At 31.5% G+C, this 18,401-nt stretch overlaps 5 protein-coding genes and 1 pseudogene across 6 annotated transcripts, besides 1 other annotated feature; 3 read left to right on the top strand and 3 right to left on the bottom strand.

The window, feature by feature from the left end:
- Positions 1-147: 147 nt before the first annotated feature.
- Positions 148-4,400, bottom strand: TVAGG3_0353620 (glycogen debranching enzyme family; the record flags this gene model as incomplete). The annotated part of the gene is made up of 1 exon (XM_001315237.1): positions 148-4,389. One exon carries the CDS (start codon positions 4,387-4,389, stop codon positions 148-150), a length of 4,242 nt encoding a protein of 1,413 aa, XP_001315272.1.
- Positions 4,401-5,085: 685 nt separating this feature from the next.
- On the top strand, positions 5,086-5,748 carry TVAGG3_0353610 (GTPase protein; the record flags this gene model as incomplete). Its single annotated transcript, XM_001315236.1, has 1 exon — positions 5,086-5,748. One exon carries the CDS (start codon positions 5,086-5,088, stop codon positions 5,746-5,748), a length of 663 nt encoding a protein of 220 aa, XP_001315271.1.
- Positions 5,749-5,968: 220 nt separating this feature from the next.
- On the top strand, positions 5,969-6,853 carry TVAGG3_0353600 (protein ubiquitination; the record flags this gene model as incomplete). The annotated part of the gene is made up of 1 exon (XM_001315235.1): positions 5,969-6,853. One exon carries the CDS (start codon positions 5,969-5,971, stop codon positions 6,851-6,853), a length of 885 nt encoding a protein of 294 aa, XP_001315270.1.
- Positions 6,854-6,858: 5 nt separating this feature from the next.
- On the bottom strand, positions 6,859-9,588 carry TVAGG3_0353590 (uncharacterized protein; the record flags this gene model as incomplete). The annotated part of the gene is made up of 1 exon (XM_001315234.1): positions 6,859-9,588. The coding sequence occupies one exon, from the start codon at positions 9,586-9,588 to the stop codon at positions 6,859-6,861; it is 2,730 nt and encodes a 909-aa protein (XP_001315269.1).
- A 262-nt stretch (positions 9,589-9,850) lies between these two features.
- On the bottom strand, positions 9,851-11,395 carry TVAGG3_0353580 (uncharacterized protein; the record flags this gene model as incomplete). Its single annotated transcript, XM_001315233.2, has 1 exon — positions 9,903-11,099. The coding sequence occupies one exon, from the start codon at positions 11,097-11,099 to the stop codon at positions 9,903-9,905; it is 1,197 nt and encodes a 398-aa protein (XP_001315268.1).
- A 2,202-nt stretch (positions 11,396-13,597) lies between these two features.
- Positions 13,598-18,401: part of a mobile genetic element that runs on past the window's edge.
- TVAGG3_0353560 lies at positions 14,828-18,294 on the top strand (annotated as a pseudogene). Its single transcript has one exon. A coding segment is annotated over exon 1 (3,467 nt).

Below are 18,401 nucleotides of genomic sequence, written 5' to 3'. Positions count from 1 at the left end.
GGAAATGAATGAAAGCTAGGATTTGAGGGTTTTTGATATAATGTTTTTAATTGGTCTGTTCCAAAAAGAGATTTTTCGTTAATTAATCAAAAAATTAATTTTTATTTTATGAAAAAACATGTGAAAATAAAATAGATAATATATATTTTAGTTTTGAGATTCTTCAACATCAGATGAATCGTCGATATATTCACCCCAGTTGAAAGTATCTTCTTCTTTGAAGAAAGAGTAATCAAACAGCATCTCAAGAGTGCAGCCAACACTCCACGCCTGCATTGGACATCCTTCTGTGCAAACTTCTCCATCTGCCTGCGTCAATTCAGGTAATCCGCCTGTTATGCTTCTGTTTAGCCATCCCTTCATCTCGGCGAGCATTCTCTTCATCCTGTCTGTGAATCCTCTGCGGAATCTGAGCGATGCCCTGAAGAAATAGCCTGTTAACCAGACCCATTCTGGTCCGTTGTGGTAACAGTAGCCTTTGGACGTAAAGAAGTCGTTTGTGTCGTTGGAATTCTCGTAGCGTGGTCTGTAATAGCTGTCGCCTTTGTAAAGAGTTCTCATTCCGATCTTTCCGCAGAGATGTTTCTCCGCCATCTCAATTGCACGGACTGCGTGAACCTGATCGAAGATCTCAGGAGCAACAGTCATAGCAATTAAGAAATTCGGACGGAATCTGTAATCATGGCCTGGATTCGAGCTTCCAACAGTATCTTTGTAGATTCCACGTACAATGACTAAATCGCTATCGATTGCGTATACGCTGTCGTGCTTTGGATTGCTTGGAATGTAAAAGTACTGTTCGAAATTTGCGATAATAAGAGAATGCCAGTATTTCCATGTAATTGTTTTACCGCTAACGTTGACACCTTCTACTTTGATGACCTTTTCCGTATACAGTTTGGCCAGCCACTTAAGTACTGAAGCTAATAATCCAATAATTTCAACATCAGCACCATCTCTTGGCGAACCAGGGATTCCTTTATTGCCGGCAAGCTCGCTGGACCCGTTCTTGTCCATCCATGTTCCGCAGTTCTGCGCATTGCCGCCAATTACGAATCCGGTAGAAAAGTCAGTCACAACATCAACGTTAAAACCGTTTTCTGACATGTCAGAATCGATTTGAGAGCCAGCGTTCCATTCTCTGAAGTGGATACCGTTCGCGTGTCTCTGTAATATCTCGATAATGACGTCTATCATCTTTTCTTTGCGAACTCTGTCGACTCTGTGGAGATCGCTTGGGAATATCATCTTTACTGACAAGTTGAGGACTTCTGGACCATCAGGGGCCATGTCGTAGTAGTCCTGAACCGATTGTAAGAAGAACCAACAGGCATCTCTTGCATTATACCTCGGATTCCTGCAGCTATCGAGTAAATTCGGAATTAAACCATGTCGTAATACTGACGCGTATGCAACTAAGTAGTTCTTGGCATCCTCGTACCTTCCTGTGACAAGGAATAATCCTCTGAACGCAATGAACGTATCTCTGCCCCAGTTTCTCATGAAATCTGTAGAGAAGTGCGGTAACCCGGCAGCGAGAGATGCATTCCAGCCGTTTTGGATGATATTATATTTATCATTGATCTCTTTATCGACTAAAGGTGCTGATTTCGATACTCCGTGGAAGGCAACAGTTGCACATGCGAGGTTCTTGATGAAATCATCGCCATCTACAATCCATGTTGCCATTTTAGAGTAAATAACCTCTTTTGCAACGCCATTGATGGTTTTGAGTGTCATGTAGAGGTAGAGAGGCAGCAAGTAGCGAGGAATATTCTTGAGTTTGTTGAAAATCGTCTGTAAGAATAAAGAAAATTTACTTAAATTGTCAACTCTCAGTCTTTTTGTGGTATATTCCATGAGCCAGTCACCCTGGACGATATTCTTGAACAAAGGATGATCCATTCCTTTGATCGTTGTTGAGCATCTCTCAATAGCTCTGACAACTCCGTCAATTCCACAGTAAAACGTGGTTCCGTAGTCGTCGAAGTGGTAGGCGCCAGCGCCAACAGTATCATACTCCTCAGACTCACTCCTGTAAAGTAAGTAATTAAGGTCTGTAAGTGATAAATACTGTAATCTTGTTGAAACTTCGGTTGAAAATGTTTTTGAGGAAACTCTCTCAATTATTTGTGAGGTTACATTTGAAATTCCAACATCGAATAAAGCAACTGTTCCACCGACCATTCTATCGACTCTCAACAAATTATTTTCAATGAAAACCGTATTTTCGTTCTCAATTAATTTACAATTTCCATTTTTCATTTCTTTGCTGAGAACAATGTTTTCTAAGCGATATTCAAAGCGTTTCTTCATTTCGGTTGTCGGTAATGGAATATGATCTGGAGTTTCAAGCTGAGTATTGAACCTGACAATCATCCAGACGCCTTTTCCTGTCTTGTCGGCTCTTAAAATGGTCAAAATGTCCCCGAACGTTCGGTAGAACAAGTCATTTGCTGAAGATGCCAAAGATGTATGGAGTTCGTTCAATTCTTTGCGTACTTTGGATAGAGCAGGTGTTTCTGTAGGATACAAACGATGCTCTGTGACGCAACTTGGATTGAAATCTAATAAATTATCAAATCCACGCGTTGAAGCAATTGGAGAAGCGCTCATTGCGATCGGAGCCATCAATAACAACCTATCCTTTACATCATTGATGTTGTTATCATGCGTAAGATCGAATATAACCGCTGGTATTTTATCTGTTGGATGAATGTTGTTAACTGTTAATTGCGAAACATCTCCGACTCTTCCACCACCTGATCTTGTGATCAAACTGCCCATTTGTTCGGCAGATTGGTTATGACAACCTTCTCTCATGAATCCGTTGATTCCTAATCGCTGGATTATCTCGATATCCTCATCTTCACCGGTACTGAACAGTTCTGGCATGATGTAAATGTTGGGATTGACCTTTCTGATGGATTTTATGATATGTTCAACGACTTCGACAGGAGTTGCATGGGCATTATCGATCCTTATGGCATGAGCGATTTTTGCAACACGTGTGGCGTACTCTGTTGTATAGTCCCAGAGTTCTGGATTGTCAGATCTCTGAGTTCCGTAGCGTAGTTTGACAGTTGACTGCCAAGAGTTCAACTCTCTTGTAAGGTAAACGTCGGAGTTTGGTCCAGCAAGGTTAATTTTGGTGTGAGGACGAAGAATATATCCATTGCAAGCGTAATGAAGGGTTTTTCCATTAATGTTGTGTATACTGAATAATCTACGTGCTTGTTTGTTGTTCTTGAGCCAGTTGGCATCATTTGTTGCAATTGTATCGCATAATTTCTTGAATTTCTCGATTAATGACTCATTAATGAATTTAAGAGCCTTTTCTAATTCTTCCAATGATGTTTTACTGAGTTTTTCGCCTGTTCCCCAGTAAAGAGCTGCAGCAATGTTATAATCAATTTTATTTCCATTAATTCCTTTGGAAAGTATGTAATTAACCTTCTGTTGCTCAGTATAGTTCTTTGCACGTAATCTAAGAATCAAATCTGTCTTAGAAAGGTCTATAGTGCGATATTTGCTTAATGTTGAAATATAATGGTCAACGTCGATAAGGTAAAGCTTGCTCAGCTCGCTCTTAAATAATACATCGGAGAGATAATTCTTTGTGCCTTCAAAATCATTTAATCTTGTTTGGTCAATTAATTGAGAGGCTTTGTAAACGATATCGTCAACTAACATGGCTGTGGACAACCATGGAGCTGTCTCTTCTGTATACGCCCACTCCGGATGAGCATCAATGATCGTACTTTGAACTCTTAAATGATTCAAAACAACGTCGACCATGAAACCGAGATTTAGCTTCTTCTCGACATCCTTAAGGGTATCGCCGAGAACTTGCCAGCGTTTTTCAGGTGGTGCTGATGTAATTTCGTCGGATATTGATAAAAAGTCGGAAATAGAGTAAAGAGAACTATTTTGACAATTGGCAAATGGTGGGAGATGAACAATATTATAGCCTTCATCTGCTATAACCTTAAGATTCTTCACCCAGTCCTCAAGTTTTCCAATGCAACGAGCATAGTTCGTTTGAATGTTTAATGCACTTGGAGTTAGCTTTTTGCCATTAATGGTGATAATCGGATCGATGATATAATGGACTTTTGGACCTTCATTTGAATTTAATTTCAATTGTAAGTACCATTTACCTGGATATTTGAGGATTGAAGAGAACACATAGTCTTCCATGATCCTAAACTCCTTGATTGGCTTAAAATTACTCTCCTCAGGCATATTCGTGATGATGCTGACATCAGCATTGTGAAAATTAGTGCCAACAGGTATGCGGACAAGCAATTCTGTCTCTCCGCCATCAAAACGAATGATACCTTGTCCGGTGCCACCGTTTTCATTTAGAGTTAATTCAAGCTTTTTCATCTAAACAAAAATTGACGAAGAAGAAAAAAAAATTCATAAAAAAAAGTTCATATCAAAAATAATCGCATCTACCGTATTGTTTTCTCATTAACATGTAATTATAAAGCATATAACGCCCTTCTTATGGAAAAGTATGAAGGCGAATCCTTAGCCCGATACGTGAACGTTTTCGTTTATTTGTTGATTGTTTATAAAAAAATATCATTAAAGAACACTAATTTCTTTATTTTTAGACAATACGTTTTATATACGATTGGTTTCAATCATAATAACTTGTAATATCGCATTTTGATCATATTGCTAATTTCAAATTGTTAGAATATTTGAACAATTCAATCATATTATTGAAGTATTATTTATGGATGTTAATCTATTCGTCCAGAATTATCATTATTCCTATTGTTGTTGGAAGAATTATTCACAACTATAGGAAGTTCATATTTTTGATCGTTATTTTGTACACAATAGCCAGTTTTATTAATTGTTGAGCAAGAAAATCAAATTATAAAAATATTACAATTGATAGAAATTGATACATTCAATTATGTAAATCGACGATTATTATCGATTCAATTAATATAGGAACTTTTTTTATGTAAAAGATATTTTTAATCTAATATTCGATCTATGATATATTTATATAATGATGAATAATTAAGAAGTTTATATTTTAAATAAAAATTTTTGAAATTTATTATGACTTCAGCTCAAGGAGTCAAAGTCATACTTTGTGGTGAGTCTACTGTTGGAAAGACAACACTTCTGAAAGCTATAACCGGTCAGAATGTGAATGAACCCATTTCTCCAACAATGGCAGCTGCATTTACAATATTAACACTGAAAAATCCTCAAAATGGCGAGAAAATTGTCTTCAATATATGGGATACTGCTGGACAAGAAGCATATCGATCACTTATTAAAGTTTATTTTAGAACCGTACAGATTGCACTCATAGTCTTTGATGTTACAAATAGCGAAACATTCGAAAAGATTGACCAATGGATAAATGATATAAATAGTAACGCAGGAACTGAAAAATACAAGTGTATTATAGTTGCCAATAAATTAGATCGTGAGAGCGAGCGAACTGTTACGAAGGAAGAATTATCACAGAAAGGTTTTCTACATGGTACACGATTTGTTGAAGTTTCTGCTATGACAGGTGAAAATATAAACGATTTAAAGAATTTACTCATAGAGATGCATAATAATCCTATGGCTACACGTCCTCGTCTAAAAAGTATATACAGAAAAGAACCAATTCCTGTTGATCCACAGGATGATGAATTATTGCCAGAGAACCATTATAGTACGGTTATTTTAACTGAAGGAAAGAAAAAACACAATTGTTGTAAGTAGAAAAGATGTTGCTAAAGGTTATTTTTTATGTTTTATATATAATTGAGAAACGTGACATTTTTTTTTCATTTCGAAATTTTGAATTTCGATGTAACTTGGTCTGTATAAAAAATTATAATCCAGCAATTTTTCTTTCAAAATTAAAAAAGTTTTCTTTGAATTTTTTTGAACTAAAAACGTGACATTAATCCCGTCTTACTTTGAATTTTTAAAAATTTTAATGGATTTGGACGAGGAACTTGAGATTGATTATAACAAAGTACTAGATAATATGGACTCCTACATCGACAGTTATAAGTTGTTATCTATTTTTGATGAAACACAGCTAAGTTTTATTTTCGAAAACTATGAATTTACCTTGGATCAAGCCATAAAGATTTTTACACATTCGTATAAGATTCCACCGTATTTCTTTTATAGATACACTAGATTGATTAAGTTAAGACCAGAAAGAGATGAAGAAAAAGTAAAATTATTACTAAAATATATAGGAAGTTGCATTAACTCTCCTTGTTTAGTACTATTAGCGAAATTACTTGGCGTCGATGAGACAAATGGACCTATTATTGATTGTGATATTGATTTATCTGAACAAGAAATTAAATCTGAAAATAATTCAGAGGAAGAAGAACAAGAAATTGTTGTTCCTGCATTGCAAAGACGAAGAGTTGAGATTAAAGACTCAGAATATATAGACCAACTTGAATATAATGCTGATGACTTCGATGACATTTATGATATTCTCAAAGATGCGTTTAATGATGACGATTTTTCTGCAATACAATATGCAGTTGATAATAAATATATGGAAACTGTAAATGATGAAAAGTATACTGTATTACTTCAGGCAGTTTTCGAATCTGAAACAGATTTCGTCAGAACACTGCTAGAATTCGGTTGCAATCCTAATGCAAAAGAAAAGAATAACAACAATGCACTGCAAATCGCAATTTCTTTTTGTACAGATAATTTAAAGTTAATATCTTTGCTGTTAGAAGCTGGAATAGATCCAGACTCTACAAATAAGGATGGGCAGAATTCATTTGACTTAGCTACTGATAAGAAAAATATATTAGATTTGTTAAATAAAAAATACAAAACATAATATTTTTAATAAACAGGAATAAGAGGTCTTTTCACACTGACATTCTCTTTTTGACTTAGAGGCATACGAGAAGATAGTATTTCTTCTTCTAAGAATTGACGAATCTGTTCTCCGGATAATAATTTCTCTGAATCTTGGTTAAATAGTAGTTTTCTACCCCACTTCTCCCATTGATCAGAGTTCTTTTCTTTTATTGCTCTAATTGAATCAATCTCTCCTTTTAGTGTTTTAATTTGTGATTCAATGTAAGAATTTTGTTCGACAATTTCAGAAACGCGATCTTCGACATCAAATTTATCTTCAACTGAAAGGAACTTCATACAATTGGCCACAATTTGATGATCTTCATTATTTATTATTTCATCTTCAATAAAATCAAGACTTTTGACAATATCTTCATCCGATAAAACATTAAGCTCTGTTTCACTATGCTGTGAATAGCTGTTAATAAAATTAACAACCTTTTCTTTTAATTCATAATTTTCCATTTTATCTTTAAGTAATTCATCTGCAGTTTTCGCTCTTGATACAGCTGCATCTCTTTGTTGTCTGACGCTCTGTAATTCTAATGATAAAGATTTCATTTCTATGAAAATTGCGTTTTTCTCATTAATTGCATTTTCTAGTTTTTCTTTGTAATCTTTGGCTTCAGATTTTGCAATTTCTATTTGCTTATTCATCTCTCTTCTGATACAATCTCCTTCATCTCTCGCAGCTCTAGCTGCTTCTCTTAGAATTGCATGAGACTTTTCATTTGCCTGGTCCAATTCAATAACTTTCTGTTTTAATTTATTATTATCATCTTTATATCTTTTAGAACTGATTGTTGCTTCTTTTTGCTTTTCTATTGCATCTTTCAGCTGTAAACCAAGATCTTCCAGTTGTTTTTCATGATTCTTTGTTTGTTCATCAATTGTTCTCTTTTGATCTTCACATATCTTTTGAACTTTTTCAGATTTTTCAATAATATTCTGGAGATTCAATTTGAGTTCATCAACTGTTTTTCTCATCTTTTCATTTTTCTCTGATAGTTTTTTATTTTCAAGTTCGAGATTTTTCATTGATGTTGCTGATTCCATTTCGTATTTTACTCTTTCAACTTCCATTTTTTCTATTTCTTCTTTGTACTTCTCTTGAACTTCAAACATTTTCTGCGTGAACTCTGTTTTCATTTTTTCTAAAGACAATCGTAATTTTTTAGCTCTTTCTCCTTCGGAAAATGCCCTTCTGAAAGCATTAATTGCAGCTTCTAAAATTGTTAAAACATTTGTTTCTGAATGTATTTCAAAGACAGATCTAAGCAATTCTAACATTTGATTTTCCTTTTCTTTATATTCTTTATTCTCTTTTATTGCCGCATTGTATTCATCGAGACTTCTTTTTAATTTGGAATTTTCTCTCTGCAAAAATGTAACTCGAGCATCTCTATCTGTTGCAAACCTACGAAGCATTGATGATGCAGCTAACTGTGAAGTAAACAAATAAAATAATGATTGAGCGTCATCTTTTCTGCTAGCGTGCAGTTTATAAGCTGTTTCTACAATAGAACTTATATCTTTTTCATCTCCGAAAGCTGAGAATTGCAATTTTTGAATTTCAGAAAGAGCTTTGAAGGTTATAGGTAGTGTTTTATCAATATATGCTGATAGAAGTGTTGCTTCTCTGATGAGTTTTTCACGAAATTCTGTTGGAATTGTTTGTTTTTCTGAAGGAAAAACAATTTCTGAAATCTTCTCATCGGATGCAATCTTCATCAAAAGAGCTGATTCTTGATCTAGTACTGAAACCAAATTAGCTAATTTGCACTCGAGGAATTTAATTCTTTCTGTTTGCTCTTCATTTTCTTTAGTAATTAAATAGGAAATTATTGTATTAATTTTGTCTTTAACAGGGATTTCTTTATTGTTTGATATCGATTCTATCTTTGTTCTAACATGACTACTTCCATATTGGATTGAATTATCTTCAATAACGTTCAAAATAAAATCTAATTGACAATTATCGGAATTTGGTTTAGATTCAACACTTTTATTCGGACTTTTTGTTTGTAATGAAGTTAATCTATCTATTAATGCCTTTTGCTTATATACTAAAAGCGTTAAGTTATTTCTTTGTTCTGTTAGTTGACTGAGTTTTTCTGACGATGATGTGAAGTTAGATTGCATGGCATTGAATACGTTTTCTACATTGTTTTCAACGCTGCTCTTTAAATTTTTGATTTGTTGTTGAGATAATTCAAGTTCGTTACGTAATGATTTTTGATTTTCTTTTAATTTTTGTATTTGTATATCCTTAATATTTTCATTTTCTTTATATTGTTCAATCTCTCTATTTAATTTCTGTATTATATCGAGTTTATCTTCTAATTCATGCGATTGTTGATAGTTAAGGTCCTTGTATTTCCTTATCTTAGATACAAGTTCATCTTTTTCGGTTTGGTATTGTTTCTCACTGTATTCTTTCGCAGAATTTTCTCGGGTTATTCTTTCAAATTCATTCAGAAGATCATCTTTTGTCTGTAAATTTAAATTATATCTCGTATTTAGCTCTGTAAAGATTGTTTTATCCATATATACTGATGAATTAAAAGAATTGCTACTTGAATTTTTGGAACTTTTTGAATTTTGTATTGGCGAAATAGGAATTCCCATTGAAGAGCCTGATCCTAAGTCTTCATCATCACTTAAATTCTCAAGTCGCTTCAATATTTCATGAAAATCATACTCATCTCCCATAATTTGAATTTTTAAACGTGCACTTTTGCAAATTTCAAAATAGAAAATCATACTACTCATGGGCAGTACACAACTCAAAAATGCTTAGGATGCACAACAAAAGTCATATCAGAATTAAATCTAATATTATTTAAATTTTCTAATTCAACATAAACAGCAGGCATTTTGCTACAGTAGAAATAGCAGTTTAATCATTTAGTATTCATTTTGCTCTATTCCTACATGAAAGAAATAAAATTCGAAAATTTTAATAAAATAAAAAGGGTTTAGATAATAACAAACAAAACAAAATAACATGATCATCTTATATATGATTATTCAGGAATGGTTTCACATGAATAGCTTTGGTGAGCGAAAGTTGATCTTAATGGGATATTTAGAGTTTGTGATCCCATAACTGGGGAACGGAGTTTGTTTAGTATTGTCAATGTCTGCTTGCAATTATGATTCTGTGGTGAAATGAAAGCGTTCTTGATTAAATTCATGCAATTCGTGATCGTCAATAGTAAATCAAGTAAATATCTTGTATCTATGATCAGATCAAAGATATCTAACACAGTCTTACGGAAATGTTCGTTATTCTGGCATGTTAGCATTTTTGTCAAAATTGTCTCTGAAGTCTTCACAATTGTTGTATCGTATTCATGTTCCTCTGATGAACTTATTAGTAGTGAACCGTTGGAAGTGGAAGTTTCATCAATTGCCGGCAAACTTGAAATGTCAATATCAAAAATAGGGCAACTTCTGCAAGATGACAAGGAATTTGCAGCAGAAACATATTTATCCATCTCGAAATGGCATACTGGTTGTTTCCTTGGTGGAGACAAGTTGACTTTGTTTTGGTATTTTATTCCGGAGTTTTCAAGTATTATGGATTTAAGGATTTCCTTGAACAACTCGGTCATTGATGGGAATGCTATTGAAACAGTTTTGTCCTGATCAGCGTTAATCCTCATGCAAAGGTCAGGAAACTGTTCATATAATAAATCCCATGATTCCTTTGTTAGATGGCTGTTCTTCAGTAATATTCTGATAATGTCATAGCAATGTGGGTTATATTCATCAAATAGGGAGAAAACTGTATCAGGATCTGAAATTGGCTGAAGAATGGAGGAATCAAATTGGTGGTTTTGAACAATTTGGAGCAGTAATAATGCAGCTTGCTTCTTCTGAGGAATGTAATTGATTAATTTCGGAACAATATTTGTATCAAGAACAAAAGTACTCATGTAAATTCCTTGTTTTATAAACAAGGACGACAAAAACATATTTACATCAATGTTGTCCATATTATCCAATAATCTGTCAATGAATAATTCTGGTTGAGTAAAATTAGAGATTAAAACAGAATTATTATAGTTAAGAAATGAAAGGAATACATTGAAGAAAAGTTTCATGATATGTGGATTGGAATCCCTCTTAATGCGTATAAAATAGTTTTGGCAAGTATCAATAAACTGCGAGCTGCCTACGTAAATTTTGATGATTTCCTGTGGTAACGTCATCATCATTGTGTAAATTGTAGATCTACATGATTGAAAACGCGGGTCTTCACTTATAAGTGCTTTGATTAAATGATCAGAATTTAAAATGAGAAACTGGGAAATAGACTTCGCTATGTTATTAGCATTGTTCTGAATCTGCAAGGAAGGTAAAACTTGTGCTAATTCTTGATCTGTGTAAGGCCGCGCCTCGAGTTTAAACCTCGTCATTCAAATAATTGAATAGTACGGGATTGTGTGTTTTACAAATAATTAACGTTAGTAAATATTGGAATATGAACTTCAGCCGATTAATTTGTTCCAGACATCGTTACGTAGATCATACAATTTTCAATAATGCCATGTTTTTGAATTGAATAGTTTAAGTTTTGAATCAAAACTACCGATTTGATTTTCAATCATATAATTAATAATAATTAATGCAGACTTCGAATCTTATTGGGAACATGATATGGCCGCGTTTCTGTAAATTATTCACAAAAGTAGTAATTATTAAATAATTATGATCATCTGATGTATAGTAATTTTTATAGATTTAATGGTTTAATAAATATCAGAAAAATTAAGTCACGTATTGAAATAAATTTAAGGGGAAAAAATGAGGGAGCCGAATATGATAAGTTGTTCGGCGTTAACGATTCACTATTTATGTATTATTATATAAGATAGTTCTCGATCATTTTCTTTTCGATTCACTATGAAGAACATACAAAAATAAAAATAATTTTGCTTGGAATAGATATCCGTATATATTTCATATTAGTAAAATTCTCCTATCTTGATAACTAGAACCTAACTTCCGTCAACGAAAACAGAAATTCAGAAATTTCAAATGAATTCATTTAAAATCTTGAAAATCAAGTGGATAAATTATTAAATTCTCAATTTGTGAAACTTGATGAATTCAATATTCGGGCGACAGTTCTTGAATTTTAACTGAGGAGGAATTTGGATCATTCATGTTTAACTAGGTACGGATTTGGATGAATCACATAGTTCAAATTCCATGAGTTTTATTTTTAAAATCTCAACTTTCTACCTGATGTTAAATTTAATGAATTTATTTCAAGTCAAACAATCATAATCAATTGTTGATTACAGGGATTTTAATTCCATAAGAACTGCTCATAAACTATATTATAATCAAAGAAACTAGTTGAATTTTCAAGATTTGCAATAATATACTTAAAATTATAAGCGTTTTTTAACAATTAGTATAATTGCAATCATGCTTTCTCACACATACAATTTCCTCTATTATAAGTTCAATTTTATAAGAGACACATACCTGATGACAATGCATTTGCCAAATATAAATTCAGAGGATGGAGAAATTTTGAAAATTCAATGTCTTTATTTTTTTAAAAATAACATTTAAAATTTATTAACAGTTAATGGTAGCATTAGTGGCGGTTAATTCAGGAAAAGTGACAAAAATTAAATTCAAGATTTAATGATAATTTAATTAATGTTGACCCGGGTATCTTAATTTTAATTTTATTTCATTCAAAAGGGACACAAATTTCTTGAACAAATTTGTGGCTTCTAGAAATATCATTTATTTAAATGAAAAGTCAAATAAATGATGAGGCTCTAGATGCTTGTTGGATTTTAAGTAGACAACTTTCAAAATTAATTCCATCTTCGATTTCACTGGATGAACTTTTTATTTTGGAAAAGAAAAAAGTATCAAGTGATACAGATATATGTTCCAGCTATATTCCTCCTAAACCTATCATTCAAAGATCAAATGATCCTCCAAATGAAAAAGTAGTAGGATATGACGGGTTTAGTGACCTTTTTTGTTACATCTATATATAGACGATGCATTAAAATATATTTATTTATAAATCATTAAAAAATTAACATTAATTTTAAAATAATTTATTTTTTTATCTTTTATAAAAGAAGCTATATATAGATGATGTCAGATATTCCGCGATTAATTAAACATTGTTTAAATCCTGAATGGGTTAAACTTCAATTTAAAAATGAAGATTGTGAATTATTAAATGAATATGAAAGCCAAAATAAGCTAATGAGGTATAAATATAATGATAAAGAATATTTAATTTCATGGAATCAATGGAGTTATAATCAAAGACCTCATAAACGAGAAGAAGAAATTGAAAATAATGAAATGGAAATCATTGATGACATTAAAGAGGATGGAATTCCTAAATTTTGTAGAAAAACCTTTAGAACTAAGTTAGGAGCATATAAACGTAGAGTATTAAATCCTGAATATCTTAAACATCAATTTAAAAAGGAAGACTGTGAATTATTAAACGCTAATGAATATGAAAATGCTAAATCAAAACTGAGATATAAATATATTGGAAGTGATGAAAGGTGTAAAGATAAAGATAAAGTTTATTCAGTTTCATATAATAACTGGCACACGTTAGGGATAAGAAAACATTTAGGAGATTATGGGAAATGTTCTGAATTCTTTAAATCTAGTATATACGAGAGAGTAAAAGAAATTAGAAATAATTATTTTCATGAATAAAAAATAAACTTCTTACGAAAAATTAAAACTTAGTTATGTTTATTATTTTATTTTTTTATTTTGTATGAAATGAGCGTCAAAACTAACAACGTTAAAAAATTAGGATTCACAAACGAGGAAATAAAGGATATATTAGAGGAGGTAGGTTATGAAGTTAATAAATATTATTTAAGAAATTGTCAAAAATTTGCCGAGTTATTAAATGATTTAGATTATGATGGAAAAATGAATAAAGATGATGTTATAAATTTCTTATATCCCACATCTGAAGAAGAAAAACCTAAAGAACCTGATGTTTTCCCTGAATATTATGAAGAACGGATTAAAGATGATGAATACAATGAAATTGAAAGACTGAAAAAAATAAGAGATGAAATAGATGAAAAAATTAAGGAATTAAGAGAAGTTGAAAAATATAATGAAAATGAAGTAGAGGGTTTAATGAATATCCCAGCTTCAGAATCAGAAGTTCAGAAATCTCATGAAGAAAGATATAAAAATTATGTCTCAGAATCAACACAAAATTTATTAGATGGTGAAATAGACGAAACACTTTCAGAAGAAGGTACTAAATTTATACGTAAACATAAGTTACAATTTATTGATAATGAAAAATACCCTTGTATCTTATTTTCACCACCTTTAGATTCCGAAAAATTCAAAAAAGCTCTTAAAAACGTGACATATGCAACTAATACGATTAAGAAAGAAGATCATGATATTTACACAAATTATTATTTAAATAAATGCACAGGTGTTGATAAAGTTTTTGATTTATTAGATAAAATATCAAAAGAAACCATTGGAACATATAAAATTTTATGTGATTGCGGTTTCATTGTTGAAGATACTAATAATGTTTCATATGAAAGAACAGCACCGAAGGAAGATGAAGTGGAAAAGTCTATACCATTCGTTATTAAGAATATAAAAGATATGAAAACGTATAAGCATTATATTTATTCATTTATTTCAGAAAAAATGGAAGCAACCCATAAAACATCTTCTCATCATTTTATAGCTATTCATACATTCCTTTTCAAAGTTGTGAAATTAAATAAGACAGGAATTAGATTTAATGTATCAGGGTACGCATTCTTGAGTAAATTAAAATGTATTCGTCACGTCGCAGATGATAAAAATTTATGTGTTCTTAATTCATTTTATGGGCTTTAAAAAATAAACTTTATTTTTGTTTATTTTTTAATTTTTTATTCTTACATAAATGAACAAAAACGGAACAGCTAAAATGAATGATAATCAAATTAGAGCAGAAGGTAGAAGGTTATTTAAACGCTTCTATAACATTCCTGATGGTGCTAATCCTAAAACTCGTAGAAGCTATTTAAATGAAGCAATAGATGCATATGAAGGGTTTGACATTTCATCAGAAAGTGAGAGATTAGCGAGAATGTTAAATGTTAATATTGATTTCTATTATTGTGATCCTCAACCAGAAGACGTGGACATAAATAAGGTAGACTTTCCATTAGTGGAATCAATAATGATAGATCCAGAATTTGAAACAGTAAATATTTTATTAACACAGAGTCCATGTGGAAAACTTCACGCTGACAGAATAACAGACGTTGAAGCACTCACCGGCTATAAAGTTTGTCCATATTGTAAAGAAGAAGTTTATTCTATCCGTAATGATCCAGAAAGGAAAAACCAAAGAAGATTTTTAAAGCATTGTGAGAAATGTAAAGAAAATAATGGAAGATTAATTCAAGACGTTCAATTGCAAAAGACCCAGCAACCATATGCACCACATATTACGAAACAGAAGATATATCAGTGGTTATTAGCTCACAATTTGCAGAAATATTATAAACCGACAAGATCTTATATTACTTTTGACTTCGAAACATTAGAGACTAAAGAAGAATTACAACTTTCTGAGTGTGCAACTTTGAACGCTTACTTAAAACCATTCATGGTATCATCAACGGTTAAATTAAATGATAAAACGTATACGAGGAATTTTTGCTTAACTTCGAGTGATTCTTTTATTTCTGATTGGATTGAGTTTTTATTTTCAACCTGTTCATTAGTTGTTGAATCAAATATTGAACAATATGAAGAATTAATGAAGCCGCAAACGGCGGGGACTTTGTCCCATACATTAAATGAAAAACAGAAGGAAGCATTTAAAGAACTTCTAGATGAGGAATTCAATAAAGTGAATATCATAGGTTTTAATTCGGGAAAGTTTGATTTAAATTTAATTCTTCGTGATTTAAACACTGCAAAATGGAAAATAAAATCAATGCTGGGTTCATCTTCACAATTTAAGCAAATCATTGTAAAGAAAACAAACGTTCCATATGAATTGAGATTTATTGACATCAGAAATTATATAGCGGGTGGAACATTAGACCAATTCACTCAAGATTTCGGAAACAATAAATCACGTGTTAAATCCTTTTTCCCTTATCAATTCATCACGTGGGAAAATTACGAAGAAGAATTATATAAAGTGGAACCATTCACTCAAGATTCATTTTATTCAGCATTAACTCAAGAAACTATATCAGATAGTGATTATCAAATATATCTCAATGATGCTAAAAACTTTAAGAATAGATTAGAATATTTTATTCATTATTGCAATAAAGATGTTGAAATTATGATTGACCCAATTGATAAAATTATTGAAGAAACATTTGTTTATAAAATTGATATGCTTCATAATCTTTCTTTATCATCGAATACTTCAATGATTCGTTACGCTTTAGCATATAAAGACTTTAATCCTAATGAAAAATATCCTGAGGAAGAGATAGAATCAAGTTTTGAATTAACGAAAAAGTATTGGAAATATAAAATTGAATCATATAAGAAACAAGATGAAAAAGCAGAAAGAGATACTAAAAATAATGTTTCAATGGATGATTTTCAATACTATCACGATTTAATCCTTTCATCTAAATGCAAAATGTGTGGTAAAGCGTTTACATATGCAAATAAACCAACATTGGATAGAATCGATAATGAAAAACCACATACCAAAGAAAATTGTCAGTTAATGTGTTGTTATTGCAATGTCGTAAAATCAAATAAAGATGAAGATGTTCAACGTTTAAGAATCAATTTAAGAAATTATGCATTAAAAAATAATTTACCAATGACTTTAGATTCAGTTGAAGCCTATCACATTCTCCGTAATGGAATTACCGGTGGTCTATCAAATGTTCAACATAGAGTAAATCTTAAAGGAATCACGCACATTAATAAACTTTCATATAGTCCAGAAACTAAAACTGTATCAAATGAGGACACCACCAACATTATGACTCATTTCGTTGGTGTTGACTTTAATTCATTATATCCTTCATCATTTTCATCTAATCCTCATGATTTCATTCAATATACTGACCATAAAATGTATATGCCGGGAAGATTGAATGGTGTTATCATTTGTGATACAGCAACAAAGAAAGCAAAAGCACTGGGAATAATTAAGAAGAAAAATACTTTATTCGTGGCTGAAGTAAAGGGTCACATTGATGAAAAATACATTAATGATTACATAAACTTTTTACCGATAATAAGAAACTTAGATATTATCACAGATGAAAAAACAATTGGCAGTTTTATGTATAATTACATGAAATCAAACAATCTACCAGTTGACCAGAAACAGAGGAAATTAACTCGGTTAGCATCAACACACAACCAATATCAACCATTTTCTTCTTATTATCTTTGGTATCTAATAGACAGATTTCATTTTATCATCGATGATATTCAATCAATTTTAACATTTACGAAAAACACTTGTTTTAATGAATTTGCGAACGAATTTATGAACGAAAGACAAAAGGCTGAATTAGAAGGAAATAAAGGAAAAAGTTTATTTTGCAAGATTTCACTTAATGGATCATATGGTTACGATGCAATGAATACGCAAAATTACGCAAAGACTAAAATAATGAATGCACAGAAGGCACGCGTTGCATGTATGTCAAATAAGTTTAAAAACATAAGAGAAATAGGTGAGGATACATATCAAGTGATGCTTAAAGATAGATTTTATAGATGTGATACATGTTTACAAGAGACATTCTTTACTTTAGATAATGCTAAATACTGGTATTTAGTTTTCATTTATGATTTTATGTATAAATGCATGGATGTTAATCGTTTTCATTTCATTGAAGGTGATACTGATTCATCTTATTGGGCTATTGCTGGCGATCCAAGTCTTCCTAACACTCAAGCATTTCAAGCAATTGTTACCGATAAACAATTTTATGATAAAAACATTTTCAAATTCGCACCATTTGATTTCTTCTGTTTGATGAGAAATTTAAACCTAAATTAAAGAATAAAGCTGAAGAAAAAGCACATGAGAAGAAGTTATTGGGTTTAGCAATTGAGAAACAAGGTGATAACATGGTTGCTTTATGCCCTAAGTGTTATACATCATTCAACGGTTCAATTGATGGAAGTGATTTTAAAAAGATTGCACAAAAAATGAAAGGTGTTAGTTTACGACAAAATAAACAATTAACACCTAAAAATTATTTGGATATAATAAATGATAAAGTGATATTTGATGGTCAGAATATTAATTTACAACTTAAAAACGGGTCAATGACTCGCTTAACAATCGGTAAGACTGCATTAACAGGAGCACACACTAAGGCTGTATGTTGTGAAAATGGATGTTGTATGCCATTTATTTAATACAATTTAAAATTTTATTTTTAATGAAATGCCACAGAAGAGACAAAAGGAACCGTTAATGATGCGATTCAATATGTAAATAATGGTTTTGATACTATGATTCAAAG

This window comes from Trichomonas vaginalis, chromosome V (assembly GCF_026262505.1).
Source record: "Trichomonas vaginalis G3 chromosome V, whole genome shotgun sequence".
Taxonomy (NCBI): Eukaryota; Parabasalia; order Trichomonadida; family Trichomonadidae; genus Trichomonas; species Trichomonas vaginalis.
Note: the sequence above shows the minus strand (reverse complement) of the source record. Positions and strands in the feature narration are given on the sequence as shown.